This window comes from Patella vulgata, chromosome 5 (assembly GCF_932274485.2).
Source record: "Patella vulgata chromosome 5, xgPatVulg1.2, whole genome shotgun sequence".
Lineage (NCBI taxonomy): Eukaryota > Metazoa > Mollusca > Gastropoda > Patellidae > Patella > Patella vulgata.
This window is the reverse complement of record NC_065883.2, coordinates 1,122,355-1,138,418: the sequence shown is the minus strand read 5'-3', so window position 1 is coordinate 1,138,418 and position 16,064 is coordinate 1,122,355. Positions and strand designations below refer to the sequence as shown.

The 16,064-nt window shown below is 38.8% G+C and overlaps 1 protein-coding gene and 1 long non-coding RNA gene across 2 annotated transcripts; both read left to right on the top strand.

The window, feature by feature from the left end:
* The first annotated feature begins 444 nt into the window (after positions 1-444).
* LOC126822762 (uncharacterized) lies at positions 445-5,173 on the top strand. The gene is made up of 3 exons (XR_007680991.2): positions 445-588; positions 2,948-3,014; positions 4,194-5,173. It is a non-coding gene; the product is annotated as an uncharacterized LOC126822762 (long non-coding RNA).
* A 3,767-nt stretch (positions 5,174-8,940) lies between these two features.
* LOC126822757 (circumsporozoite protein-like) lies at positions 8,941-14,964 on the top strand. The gene is made up of 3 exons (XM_056101327.1): positions 8,941-9,151; positions 12,589-12,700; positions 13,753-14,964. The coding sequence occupies exons 2-3, from the start codon at positions 12,595-12,597 to the stop codon at positions 14,820-14,822; spliced, it is 1,176 nt and encodes a 391-aa protein (XP_055957302.1). The 5' UTR covers positions 8,941-9,151; positions 12,589-12,594; the 3' UTR covers positions 14,823-14,964.
* The last annotated feature ends 1,100 nt before the right edge of the window (positions 14,965-16,064 follow it).

Below are 16,064 nucleotides of genomic sequence, written 5' to 3'. Positions count from 1 at the left end.
GTTCATTCATTTTGTAGTAAATGGTACTGTTTTTAGTATTCAGTTTGTAGTAAATGGTATTGTTTTTAGTAGTCTATTCAGTTTGTAGTAAATGGTTCGTTATGTAGTAAAGTACCATTCATAACGGAAGCTACATTCCTAATAATAAATTCCCCCGAGGGCGGATTCGCGTGACAGATAATGTGTTTCAGCTTGATGCAAACCATTCACGGTACGAAAGAAATGATAAACAGGCTTTCAGTGGAAGAATATTAATGTTATTCAAATGTCTTTTCTTTTATAAAAATCTGACACATTGTTTACAAGCGATTACGGCGCATAAAAGTTTTCTAAAATAAGGTTATAAAAATCATGAAGATAATCATTGAAGTAAACGATAAGATGGCATTAATGAGGTTTCGTGAAACAGATATCATTTTTAGCCACGAACATCTCGTAAATGAAGTCGATGTGACATTTTGAGAACACTTTAAAAGAAAAGAGCGAGACCTTTATTTGATTTTACTGGCAGTAGGGCGACAGATAACTACGTTATTTTAAAGATCGGTTAAGACAACACCGCCACAGTCTCTGGTTGTGATATATAAGGTGAGGTGGTTTTCAATCTGATTAAAACACAGATCCTGTTTCGTTTCGTTTTTATAGTTCAAAATTTCGTTTTACTTGTCTTTACTACACTAGGATCTGGTAGAGTTGTTATCATTGACGTGTTGTGTATGGTGTGAGCAATTAGCCAATGAAACGGTCTGTTACGGCGCACTTTAGGCGTGTTTTGCACGGAACTGTTGGTAATCCACTAGTAACATCAATGCTGATTGGTTAATCAAATGTCTGACGTCATAGGTCAAAAGTCGCTCGTATGAACTCTGACGCGACCTATCGCTAAAACCGCTCAGATCTTCATGTAGTGTAGGCCATCGAAAGTATATATAGATGTGTATTTTAATCAGATTGGGTGGTTTTATGTCGAGGTGATTCTATATTCATCAGTTTTAACTTTGCTTACATCGTGTAAGATTAAGATAAGGAGTTGGCTGTTTTTGCTATAATAGTTCAAAAATAGATAATGCAAAATGAATATATTAAAAATTTCATTCACATTACTTTATTTTGAGCGAAGATATTAGCCTTTGAAGGTTTGGCAAGATATGTGCACTGATTCTAATCGCCGTACTGGTTGTTTGAGGCTAAGCCTGGCTTAACCATTTTTATTGTAATTCATTAAATGACTGAATCGTTCTTATCTGCTTAAAATCGGACCCACCAGATGGTATCGAGAGTTGTTAATGATCTTGTCATGTTAAAGATACATTATGGGAGATTAGATAAAGAGCTGGTAGTTCTCACTATAATAGGTAAAAACTAGATAATGTAAAGGGAGTTTGCTGAAAATTTCAGTCAAATTGATCCACTCTGAACCGAGAATTTATCGATTGAATTTTCGGCCTAGCCTCGATCATTATTACTAAAGTCAGTACGATAAAAACATAGTCTCGTTTATCCATTTCATAATTAAATCATAAATGAAAGTAGAGCAGCAAAACGGATTCTAATCCAGTAAATATCGCAGGCTAGCGATGACACCAAGAGTTGATTATGGTCTGAATAAGTTAATTAATGTCTAATTAATAGTTTAAATAACATTTCAGACCTAAAGAAAGACCTGCAATAGACAGATTTAGCTCTTGCCTAATGGTGTGTTTAATAAATGTCTAATTAATAGTTTATATACCATTTAAGGCCCAAAGAGAGACCTGTCATAAGCATATTTAACTCTTGAATAATGTATGTTTAAGTTATGAGATTATGTCCAGTTCTTGTTTGTAATACATATAATAGTTTGAATATTGCCCAATAAATACGCCACAGAAGATCGAGACATTAAGCTAAATTGTATACGCCTTTCCTTGCCAGACTCCAGGTTCAGGGGGGTTGGATGGCCGAATGGTTAGCGCGTGCAGCGTTGTATCATAAGGTCTGTCATTGAGTCAAGTGGTGTGGTTTCGAATACCCGGTTGTACTTGACAAAGAGTAGGGTCGCCTGTCCATCCTCATGTGTTTTCTCTGGGTCCTCTGGTATCCTCGCACTGCTAAAGACCCCCCCCCCCTCTCTCTCTCTCGCTCCAGGTTCAGCACTATATTCCAACCTCGTGGGTTTTCTCCGGGTCCTCCGGTTTCCTCCCACTGATAAAGACCCCTATGCGCAAGCGAATTCTTGAAATAAAATTAAACCATATGTTAGTCCCGAAATGACCTAGTTTGTGTCGAGTGGACGTTAAACCCCATTTCTCTCTCTCTCTCTCAGCACTATATATAAGGGTAAAACCAAGCTGGGAAGTTTTCTCGGCACCACCTGGATTAAACGCGAAACTTTCTGGCTATTGAGTCAATGTCATGTTCACCGAGGGTTAGGTTTAGACAACCCCTTGCGTATTATAATCGTTGATGGTATGCCCAGTATTGTATGATTGTAACCCACAAACCCATTTCAACAAGTAGTCTTGAGCATTTCGGTACTAACATATGGTTCAATTTTATTTCAATAATTCGCTTGCGCGTAGGGGTCTTTAGCAGTGGGAGGAAATCGGAGGACCCGGAGATACCCACGAGGATGGACAGGCGACCCTTACTCCTTGTCAGTTGACTTAATGACAGACCTTATAATACAACGCACACGCGCTAACCATCCCCCCACCTCCACCTCTTAAACGCAGAGTTTGTTGTGCGTGTAAACCCATAATCATTCGATCAAGATATAACAAGCGCTCCCAGTTAGTGATGATTTTTGTCCACTGCTTGTCCCAATGGTGTTTTTCAGGGAATTCAGTACTTTTCTAGTAAGATTGGGCTTCACTACTTTCCATCTAGGCCAAATTTGTCATACTATAATTGGAATGTATCTTTAATCGCGAGAACCAAACAAAGAAATAGTTCCCTTTATTTTCAGGTCACCATGAAAGTAGTACTGTTGATGTTTTTAGTTGCTGTAACCAATGTCGCCAGCAATAATGAAGGTAAGCTACATCAATAACATGTGATGCAGGACGGAGGGCCTGACAAGGACAGCTGTCTAGTCGTTCGGTCGAGGTCCCGTGTACACATTAGCGTGCACGTAAAAGATCCCTTGGCAGTTGGAATTCGATATAACATTATAGTCATACCCCAATGGAAGCCTTAAACTGATGCAAGGCATAATTTGTATTTCTGGAAAACCTGCTACGGCGACTTGTTCCTGGTTGGAATGTCTACAAATATTTTCTTTCGCTATAACCGAGAAGTTATATCATGTGTTCATACTTTATCTTGCGTTTTTGGATTTTAAAATTTGACATTCCTTCAGGATCAATTTTATTTCGTGACAGTAAATCACGGAGTCTTCACTATCTATCAAAAGTACGCATGTTTGGCATTTGAACTGTGTTGGCAATTTGGCAAAACGAACCCACCTATCAGTGTTGTATTAACATCTACATACTGTAAAATAACGAACTGTTATTATTTTCTACATTATAAGACGTCACTGTGATCCCATCAGATGTCACTATGACTATATCAGAAATCGTTGTAACCAAATCTGACGTCATTTTGACCAAATCAAGTGTTTACTCAATCTGGTTAAAACACAGATCCTATTTCGTTTTTATAGTTCAAAATTTCGTTTTACTTGTCTTGACTACACTTGGATCTGGAAGAGTTGTTATTTAACTCGTGTTCTGAATGGTGTCAGGGATAAGCCAATGAAACGGTCTGTTACGGCGAGCTTTAGGCGTGTTTTTCACGGAACTGTGGGTAATCCACTAATAACATCAATGCTGATTGGTTAATCAAATGTCTGACGTCGTAGGGTCGCATGACCTCTGACGCAACCTTCCAATACAACTGGTCAGAACTTCATGTAGTTTAGGCCATTGAAAGTATAAAACAACGAAACGAAATATAGATCTGTATTTTAATCAGATTGGTGTTTACTAAAAAAAGATATATAGAATGAATGTCTCGTGGTGAGCATCTTCACAAAGCCACTGCTATTCAATAGGTGTATTTCTAGTTAATTCGACCTGTTGTCGGTTAAGCAACTGGATGTATTTGTCTACCTATAATGGAATAAATAACACCAATATTAAGTATCTGTTGAAAGTTACCAATCACTTAATTTTAGTGCATGTTATCTTATTTTTTTTATATAATTTCAGAGACCGAGTCGGATTTATTCGGTCTACCTGTGTCGGCAAACACCCAGTATTACAACTTACATCAAATAGCTCATCCAATCTATAACTACCAAAACTCAAGAAACCGATATAACCCCCATCAAACCCCAAGAAACCGATATAACCCCTATCAAATAGCACAACGCCAGCAATACGTCTTCAGTACCCAGTTTAATCCCCTGAGGGTTGTCAGAAACTATAATAGTATTCAAAAGAGGAGAAGAAGATATAACCCATATCAAATAGCACGACCTCGATCTGGATGGTTGTGGTGAATATTAAATTAGAACTGGATCGTTATAAACCTGGGGCCTGTTTCACAAATTTTAACTAACGTAAAATCCAAATTTTAGTAATTTGATTGGATAATATTAGATTGGTTTTAGTGCTTAACCAATCAAAATTGAAGTATCTACTAAAATTTGGATTTTATCTTTAGTTAAAGATTTCGAGAAACGGGGCCCAGCTTTATATTCAGTACATACACTGTGAAACTGATACCGTTCACATGTGAACCAGGGTATTTTACTAATGAAATGTTTTGTTATTAAGTCATACAAGTTAGTAAGTATAAAAGAGTGGTTAAAGTTATACAGGACTATGAGTAATTATAATCAGTCATGTAGCTATCTGTAAAAGATACCATTTCTAGTGTGAAAGTGAGACTTTATCTAATATACTATTAAATGAATAGACAACCAATAGTGGTGGAGCACCTTGCTGTCATAGTAACTTTACGTAATTACTACCGTTTGGATACTAATATGTTGACCAGGACAATTTAGACCATTAGTAAAAACCATTTACAGTAATGGCAGTATATTTTATTGTCAAATGTTTGTAGATCAACATTATTGGCCCCATCCCGGTCAAATCAGAATACTTTAGCTATTTAATATTCATTTAGTGGCATTTAGTAACTGGATAGTTTAATAAACTTTAACATATATTTATGGAAAACAGTTACTGATTTATTTACGCGACGTTTCGATGAGCATTCTCTAAACGTGGCGTAAATAAACCAGTAGCTGTTTTCCATGTGTTATAATTTATTAAGCTATTTCGTTAGACTGTACTGTAATAAGGTGACAGAAGAAAAGAAGAATCTTATTTTATATAATGAGACTTTGTAAGATATTCATGTTAATTATGCAAATTGGTTGTTGTCATTAAAATAATATATATGTTGGCTGAAGAAATAAATAGTACACAACAAAACGTGTTATAATAATTCATTAAATAGTATTTTATGAAACCAACTGACCCATCATCTTTTAATAATAATAATAATTTATTTATAAAGCACTGAATATCCAACAAACTAGTTGTGATGTCAAGGGTCGGACCCCCACCCCCCACGTAATAATATTATTGACCTTTATAATAACACGTGACGATTAACTCCTTTAACTATTGCCAGCGTTACCCCGGGAGATTCAAAGTAAGGTCACCACCTATCAAACGGTTCCCTACTGTCAAGAGCTACCTCGGGAGATTTCAAGTAAGGTGGCCATTGAGAATAATAACCTTGTATTGATGCTAAAACCCATTTGTTTTGCTGACATGTACAACTGTGTAGTCGTTCGGATGGGGCGACAAACCGAGGTCCCGTGTATACATTGGCTTGTACGTAAAAGATCCCTTGGCAGTTGGAATTCGATATAAAAGTAGGCCGCTGTCCGGGCAAATTTTCCCTCTTGGTAAATGACACAAACGTCTTATATTCTAAAATATCTGCATCATTTTATTCGCCTTTAACGTCCCTAATTAAAAGATAGTATGTCGTTGTTTCGCGGAGTCACGCCCTGGTTTTCTCGGGAGTCTTTAACTTGGGTTTCCCATCGCCTATTCGTTCGGATGGGAAGAAACCCCGGGGCCCTATGTATACGCTGGTGGATGAGCCCTTAACAGTTGGAGTTCGGTCAGGAGTAGGCGGACATGTCACAGTCAGGGCAGAATTTTCCTTACAGCACACTGCATGACGTAATTCACGTTTTCAAATTACCTGCCCTTGATCGTAGTTTTTACAAACCAGTTTTAGCCTCATTGTTTACATTCAAAACAATATGGCGGCTTGTTCGCTGGATTATTAGAAAGTTTGGAAGAAAGAAGTGACATGTACACAAAAAGATGTCCTAACATATCTTTTTGATGGGAAACATGTTTTATGTCAGTCAAAACAGACAGTTACAAGTCGTTATATGCTATCAAGTGTATAGGCAAGTAGATAATTTGAATACGTATCTCTCCTATGGATGAACCCAGGGTATAGTGGGGTAGAACGGAACCAAAGCATTGGGGATACCGAGGATGGGATGTACCATCTCGTGCAGTTGTCGACAATAAATACTATATGACCACATCGTATTTTAGCTGAATGAGATATTCGCCCCCCCCCACCCGGGAAATAAAAGGAACTAACGCGACAAAATATATGATAGTGAGAATCTTAAAGCGATAAAAATGGACCTAAACTTGGTTCCTATAGTGGTTTAAAATACAGATGTGACGTCAACCTTTGATGTTGGCGTTCCATTATTTCAAAAAATCGTACGGGCAACTTGCCATTATTTACACTAGTAAAATATTGGACTCGCGGGACATATTTCACTGTAAAAGCATGCGTAATAAATTGTAAAAACACTTGGGCATAAGGCCCTCTCGCTCTCGACCATAAAGCAATACTTATTGCGGACATTTATTGTTCTATCACTGCGTCTTGTTTCGAAACATAAAACCCAGCGATATACAGATTTATTACAACTAGAAATATTTTCTCAACATAACAATTATCCCATAGAATGTCTATATGATGTTTGAAGTACTTACATATAATAAATATGTGGAATTCAGAGGAGAAAGGTTTCAGTAATTGGTATTCCCACGGGGCAGAATTCTGGTCCATTTATTCCGAATGTTTGTTTTCTTGTGGGACTTCATACCTGATCTTGTTAAACAAAATAGAAGATCATATAATTGGATATATCACTATTATTTCGAGACTACAACTGCTCCCCCCCCCCCCCAGGTATCCCATCTAGTAAGATAGTGTGACACGTGGGTTTCAGTATTAACTCAAACCAGTAAGATAGTGTGACACGTGGGTTTCAGTATTAACTCAAACCAGTAAAGTAGTGTGACACGTGGGTTTCAGTATTAAGTCAAACCAGTAAAATACTGTGACACGTGGAAGATTTTTCATTTCCCGGACTCCTGATTTATAGAAGTGGGTTACACTTGCCCGTGTACACGTAAAACAAACATGATAGTTGGAATTCAATAAAATAGTAGACCTTAGTGCTGCTGTCCAGGCAAAGTTTCTATCAATGCACGTACACTGGTCAGCATTAGACCACATGAAGCAGCAATGAAATAGGGTTTAACGTCTTACTGTTCTGCTCCGATCTGAACGACTAGACAGCTGTTCTTGACAGATCCTCCGTCCTGCATCTGGATGAACTTTCTCGGCCAATGCATTTATCGAAAACCGAACCTCCAGGTTAGCGAGCCAGCGTCTTACCCATTTAACCACCGTGATCCCCCTGATGGAGCAGCAAAGTACAACGTTAAACCCCATTGCATCATTAAGTCTATACTGTTTATCGAGCGTGTCCCATCATAATATCAAAATCTAAAATATGCAAAGAGTCAGATCATAAAGTAGAGTATAAATCCATCATATAGATTATAAACGTCAGCCATTTTAAAATCTTACTAACATAAAGTTTTGTTGATCAACAAAGCATATTTAGAAAGAAATGAATAGGGTGGCGCTTCTCTGAAACCATGACTACGGCAATTTGAAGAGTAACACAATGTATGTTTATTTTATTATATTTGGATGGAGTGAGTACTTTACAACACGGGATCCCCCCCCCCTTCCCCTCTGTCATTTGAATAACTGGTGCTTTATTTGGGGTGGAGTCAGGACTTACAACACGGGAACCCCCCCCCCCCCTCTCTCTCATTTGAATAACTGGTGTTGAAGTATATTTGGGGATTTACGACACGAAAACTCCCCCTCCCTCCTTCTCATTTGAATAACTGATGTTGAAGTCTATTTGGGGTGTTGGGGGTGAGGATGAACAACACGGGAACTTTCTCCCGTTCTCATTTAAATCATTGGTGTTGAAGTATGTTTGTATGGTAGCTTTTTACTTCAAAAGTACCAATGAAAGTACCTTCTGATATGGGATCATCCTTGCTAAACCAGGGCTTGTAGCTTAACGTCCACTCGGCAAAAACTAGTTTATTTGGTGACAAACATATGGTTCAATTTTATTTAAATAATTCGCTTGCGGGGAAACCGGAGGACCCGGAGAAAACCCACGAGGTTGGACAGGCGACCCTACTCCTTGTCACATACAACCGGGGAATCGACACCACGCCACTTGACTCAATGACAGACCTTATGATACAACGCTGCACGCGCTAACCATTCGGCCATCCAACCCCAACTCCAAATTGAAGGAAATTACAGAAGTTAATTTAAAACTTATCCTCATTTATTTCGTTGCGTTGCTGTCCCGGGGAAAACTAAAAATAAACATTTAAAATTTGTTAAAAGTATAAAGTTCATACATTTTGTGTCACATTTGTTACAATTCCACGACGAGCCGTCCAGGTGTCAAACATTACGAGTGATTATGACAACAAGAAACATTTTTATGACACAAAAAACAAACTTACAATTTAAGACCCGTGCAATGCAGCTCTTTATTCTAAACAAGGTCGTTTAAACAAATTTTTATCAGGGATATGTACGGCCTAGAATATATTAGATGGGGTACAGACATTGTCCTGATTAACATTCATGTTAAATTCTGGAATTAGATTTATCTCGTAAAAATCCTGTAGATTGACAACTTGGATACCCCTTGGTGCTACTTGGATACCCACTGTTGATTATTTTATTTTTTGTGAAATAATTATTCAAACAGGTGAGACAAATTCCTTTTATAATACCATTTTGTTTTTCCCATTTGTCACAGATGTGTTTTCTTGGGTGACGTTAGTCGCAGGCTGAATCTTAAAACTGGTTCAGACCTTTCACCGACAAGGTCGACCCATTCATCAATTTGTTGCTTAATTGGAGAGGAGACACATTTCTTTACAGCAGTATTTTGGTCCATCTAGCCCAGTGTTCCAGTTTTTACGAGCAGCTAGAGACAACCTAGCATTGCGCAGGTGCCCATATGACAGGTGTTTAGCGAGCAGCTCCATACCACCAGTTATTGCCCCGGTGGTGCCAACTTTTCGAGTTCGCCACCAAGTGGCGTTTATTCAGATAAACCCTTGATATGGTTGAATGGGAAAATAGCGAATATGGTCTACAGGATTTTTAACAAGTGTTTAAATTTAGTCTTCGGTAATGTTTCAAAATTAATTCAAATATATTAATAAATGCCTTGACTGCCTTTGCGGCGATCAATTCGACAGGTAGATCGCTCAGAGAAAACAAGGGAGGCATGTGCCGTCTCAATCCAATTTCTGTTGATTTTGATAATTGCACACCCCGTTTCTCAAGACAAATTAAGCCTAGCTCACACCCGCCGTACGTGTTTGTCGTGGGATTTAGTAGCTCGCAGACCAGACGCAAGAAACCGGGTGTGCAGGACCAAAAATCTCTATGGCCAGTCTGCGATCTTCTACGGTGCCGAACAAACGCAAGTGACGCGTAAGTTTCACGCACGGGTTTATGAAAACTCCCACCGTAGTAGCACGTACGGCGGGGTTGTGAGCTGGGCTTTATTATCAGGTTTAAATTGTGCTGTCCGTGGTCGCAATACACAGGTATTAAATATGAAATGGGAGTTTTACGCCCACCTTCCTGCACCATTGACGTGACAAGGAGTAGGGTCGCCTGTCCAACCTCGAGGGTTTTCTCCGGGTCCTCCGGTTTTCTCCCACTGCTAAAGACCCCTATGCGCAAGCGATTTATTGAAATAAAATTGAACCATGTGTTAGTCCCGAAATGACCTAGTTTGTGTCGAGTGGATGTTAAACCCAATTTCTCTCTCTCTCTTTCCTGTATCATTGGGGCTAATGCGAACTGGCCTACCCAATGCAGCTTACTGTGAAGGAAATTTTGCCTGCACACCACCAGTACAGTTGTCAAGAGTTCTAACTGTTCAAGGGTGAATCTCTGTCATTTGGTCCTGCACGACTGACCACGGTCTATATTAGGAAGGTTAAATATTGAGGAATGTGACATAAGTGATATAAGAACTCGCTCTGGCGGTAAATCTTCTATCCTGTATTTTCAAGTTTATATAACATGACAAGTATGAACAAAGCTGACTTTTATATAACAAGCAGATACCAGTGGAAAATATAGATACATGTAGATTATTAGAATATTAATTTATTAGTTTTATCCCTATTCGTGGAGGGGGGGGGGCGGTGTTATGTACGTACGTTATTTATTATGCATCATGAAACCAAGATGTAGACAAACCTGTATGACGTAGGGCAATTCCAACTGGTTAGTAAACTATACACGCGATAACACAAGGTACAATTTTATGGATACAAAATTACTGAGTTTGATACTAAGCGACGTTTCGACGAGCTTTACCTTTGTCAGCAGGGATGATGGTGATATTGGAGTCTGCTTTCAATTTTTTTAGTGCTAGCTGCTTGGATTTGGATAGGTTATTGGTTTGAGGTTTGGTTTTCAAAAGTATTTTCGAGATCTGATGCCTGAGATAATCCATCTTGCCACCTGATAAAGACGAGAGTATCCTCGTCCAAACGTTGCTTAGTATTAAACTCAGTAATTTTGTATCCATAAAATTGTACCTTGTGTTAATATGTTCAATTACTAAATGCCAATCAAAGAAGATACACACGCGATACTTCGACAAAGAACGAAGTGTAGATTAAACAATCGCAAAGCCAAGAAGATCTAGCGGCTTCAATACTATTGATACTGGAGCAGTCGATTTTAAACAAATGTGAAATCTTTTGAGCGATTTTGACTATAATATTGTGAAAGACGATTCTTTAACAAGTTCCACCTAGAAGTAATAGAGATCCAATTTAATTAAATTTAGCGTGGATTAAGGCATTGAGAATTAGAATGACGATCGATACATTATCAATATATTATATTACTACAAATAGATTCAAAAAGTATGCAGAAAGTATATTGAGTGTGGAATTTTACCATGGTGTGTTGGTAAAATAGTGGTAACATGATGACCAATTCTTTAACTGCTAATCTTGGATGGCGTCTGTAGGGTTACCAGGGATAAATATTCTGCATTCCAGACATTTATCTACTTATCCCTAAATCGGCCCCAAGACCCCAAAATTCAATGATTCAGTGGGGTTTTCTAGAGTGCAAATTAACACAATCAGCGGGTTTATCGTAAGTGCAAATTAAGGTACTAAAGATTGAGTCAGAATAAGCGGGTTTATCGTTAGTGCAAATTAACGTAATAAAGACGGAGTCGCGATCAGCCAGTTTATCTATCGTAATAAAGAATGAGACTTGAGGGTGCATATTTATAGGAAAGATCCTTTCATGTGGACGGTATGTGTGTGTGTATGGATTGTCTTGAAACTTTGTATACTTATTCCTTCTACCCTAAGGATGATCCCTATTGCTTTTGGTGCATGCCCGATCCCCAGTTGTACCTATTTATATTCGTTCATGTCCAACCCCCGAGGCAGGGCCACGCCCATTTTTTGGTGTTTTTTGTCTACAGGCTGAAATTCTGAATGGATTATCTTGGAACTTGGCATATTTATTCTGTATACCGTAAGGATAGCAACTACATATTTTGGTGAATGTCCCGAACCCCAAGGGTGTAGTACCACACCCACTTTTTTGTTATTTTTTTGTCTGTAAATACTCTACAGAATGAAATGGAGTTTAACGTTTTACTGTTCTGCTCCTAACCAGGGCTAATGAAGACGGGATACTCTACAGATTGCAATTGTTAACATATTTTGTTTAAATTCAGTATATCATTCATTTCAGTACAGGATTGTACCCTTTTTATATTGTTCCATATCCAACCCCCAAAGGCAGAGCCACGCCCAATTTTTATGTTTATCGTCTACAGATTGCAATTCTGAGTGGATCAACTTGGAAATTTGCATATTTATTCTTTATAAAGCAACGTTTTGTTAATATTTAGCCTTCTTTGCCTCTTGTCATAGTATAGTCATTGCAGCCATTCCGTATTTCATGCTCTTCATTTTAAAAAGTACCATATCAATCACAGCAGGAATATGGACGTATTCTGTAGCGATGGTCTTGTTTTTTATGATGTAAATGTTAATGTTCATTCAACACTACCTCTGATTATTTGTTTGTTTTAATCATTTTAAAATATGTGTATCTTGTATTTTTCCGTTTATTTGCTAGATAAAAATGAAAAGGTTGGTATTGATGGTTATAGTAATGTTGAAAGCTTCTGTGAATGCACAATACTCACCTTACCATCGACCAGGTACAGTGCACCACCATCACAATTCAGGTACTCAAAATTTACTCGGCACTTTGTTGGTCTACATGTTATATCTTTAAGAATATTAAAATATATCATCCCTAGGATTACACGAGAGAGAGAGAGAGAGAGAGAGAGAGAGAGAGAGATGGGGATGTTACCAGAAACTCGACTCGACACAGAGGATGGGGTTTGGGTTTAACAAGCTAGGTAATGTCGGAACTAACACATGGTTCAATTTTAATTGAATATTTCGCTTGCGCGCCGGGGTCTTTAGCAGTGAGAGGAAACTGAATGACACAGGGGAAACCCACAAGGTTGGAAGGCGACCATACTCTTTGTCACGTACAAGCGGGGAATCGAAACCACGCCACTTGACTCAATGACAGACCTGATGATTAGACCTTTAGACCATAGCCTCTTGGACATTTTCAAGACTACTTCATGTTGACAATGCTACAAAAAATGTATTCAATTTTATAAGAACATGCTGAACAGACCCCTGTAACAGTCACTGTACCATAGCGTTCCGTATTATTTGATAGCTAGTGATTGGCCGAGAAAGTTCATCTTGATTTTCCGACGTGGTTTCCCCTTGTCAGTGGTGCAGAACGGAGGGCCTGACAAGGACAGCTGTCTAGTCCTTCGGATGAGACGAAAAACCGAGGTCCCGTGTATACATTGGAATGCACGTAAAAGATCCCTTGGCAGTTGGAATTCGATATAGTAGGCGATAGTGCCGCTGCCCGGGCAAAATTTCCCTCATAGCACACTGTATGGCGTATGCCCGTCTTCATTAGCCCAGTATAGGAGCAGAACAGTAGGACGTTAAACCCCATTTCATTTATTTGATAGTGATTTATTCGACTTAACCTCGGTCCAAAGGTATATTTTTATAGATCCAGGCCAAACAAAACCTGTTTAAAGACTTACAATGCTTTGGTAATGGAGACATTTAATTGGCAATCGATCCATATCTTGTCGTCACAGTACGATAATAACATTAAGGTTTAATTAGAATGAAAACCCAATTAGTTTGCCTTGTGATACCTACTTTTATTGTGATATTGTGTTAATTACAGAACTGTTTGGTATGGCAGATCCACTTGAATTGCCAAGCGAACCATACCAAGAGACGTATGAACCTACCTATCGCACTCCAGTACCACCTGGTCACGCCCTCAACAGTGACGGCTACATTATTCCTACTAGCCATGTTGTCACCAACCCCCGCCAGCAATATGGCGCCAGAAGTCCAGCACCCGTTCCAATTTATGAAACCAACAACCGCCCAACAGTCATCAATCCAAATTATGCCATGAACAATCCGCCAGCTGGCAACCCAAATATTCCAATGAACAATCCGCCAGCGGGCAACCCAAATTTTGCAATGAACCGACCTTCAGCGGGCAGTCCAAATTTTGCAATGAACATTCCGCCAACGGGCAACCCAAATTTTGCAATGAACAATCCGCCAGCGGGCAACCCAAATTTTGCAATGAACCGACCTCCAGCGGACAGTCCAAATTATGGAATGAACAATCCGCCAGCGGGCAACCCAAATTTTGCAATGAACAATCCTCCAGCGGGCAACCCAAATTTTGTAATGAACGGATCTCCAACAGGCAACCCCAATTTCGCACTGAACAATCCTCCAGCGGGAAATGGAATGAACAATCCGAATTATGCCATGAATAATCGCCCTTTGTATGCTAATCGTAGAAACGTGGCAAACATAACCCCATTTCAAGTTGGTGGAAATTCATATAATGGCCGAACACCACCCGGGTCCATGTCGCACAGAGCTCCAAATAACGTTCAAAACAACCAGCCTCCCAAAATGAATCCCAGTTTTGCTGCTAGGAATCCGTATTATGGAGCTGGCAATCCGAGAAACTATGGCGCGGACATCTCTTTAACCAGCATGAATTTCAAAAATATTAACACTCCCAACAATGAAGGCCTACCACAAGCTAACTACAACCTTCCTCCGAACTTTGGAAGCAACCCCATTCCCTACGAAGCTATGATGCCCCAAAAACCACCAGGCTACAGTGCCAACAATCCTTTCAAATACGGCGACAGACGTCGGGGTAGTTCTTTCATTCCATCTCCACCAATTATGAAAAGCCCAACGGCAATATGGGGGTGAATATGTATTATAGTTTCTGTGAAATATTCTAGATTGTACAAATGAAATATTTTAAAACGGTTTCGTGAGACAAATGGCAATTAATTCAAATGAAAATGTGTAACAATACTGTAAATATAAAGTACTCTTGCTACAATAAATGTGTTGGACTAAAGGTATTGATGTGTTAGACTGAAGATATTGAAATTGCTCCATACTATCGTAAGTTATAACCATTTAAAATTTACAAATCTGTAATTAATAGAACGATTTGATATGTAACCATTAACATCGATGTAAAGACATTATACACATGTGGACGTGCTGATCACTCGTTGATATTTCTTGGGGATTTAGATGTATTTATTGATTATAGAATTAGAAATTTAAGAGTTAAAAAAACTCCCATCAAAACATAGAATAATACAACTTGAGGGTTTTAAATGTTGGTTCTAATGCATAACATTCTTTTTGATATCAGAAAATCCAGTTATACGTTCAGTCAAGTTTCTTTGAGTGGCCGTTGAATACAGATTCTGCTGTATTTATATATCTGTTAGCGCGCCATTTTGAAAATAATTCATTGATTTGAATCATAATAAATGGCTGAATTGGTTCGATCTGATATGTTACGCCCATGAGTGCGGTATTAAAGTTTCATTACGCTGTTTATCAACTTCTGTTAACAGAGGGAGAGAGAGAGAGAGAGAGAGAGGCGGGGGGAGATGGGCTTAACGTTCACTCGACACAAACTAGGTCATTTCGGGACTAACACATGGTTAAATTTTATTTCAATAATTCGCTTGCGCGTAGGGGTCTTTAGCAGTGGGAGGAAACTGGAGGACCCAGAGAAAAACCCACGAGTTTGGACAGGCAACCCTACTCCTTGTCAGGTACCACTGGGGAATCGAAACCACGCCAGTTGTCTCAATGACATACCTTATGATACAGCGCGCACGCGTTGACCAATCGGCCGTCCAAACCCCCTTATACATCAAAATAAAATACTATAATAGTTTGAAGTTCCTACAAAGTGTCAAAAAGATTTATTGAACGGATAATGAAATATGCTCTGGAAACGAAATCAGGACGGAAGGACGGTCATCAGAAATTAAAATAATAATTCGACTGAGAATTTTGTTCCCATGCAAACACAATAATTATCAAATCCGATGATTTACCCCACCGCGACATTATGATACTTACACGGGCTGAACCTCTTACTCATTATTATCCATACTGATATTAGAAATTTAAAACATA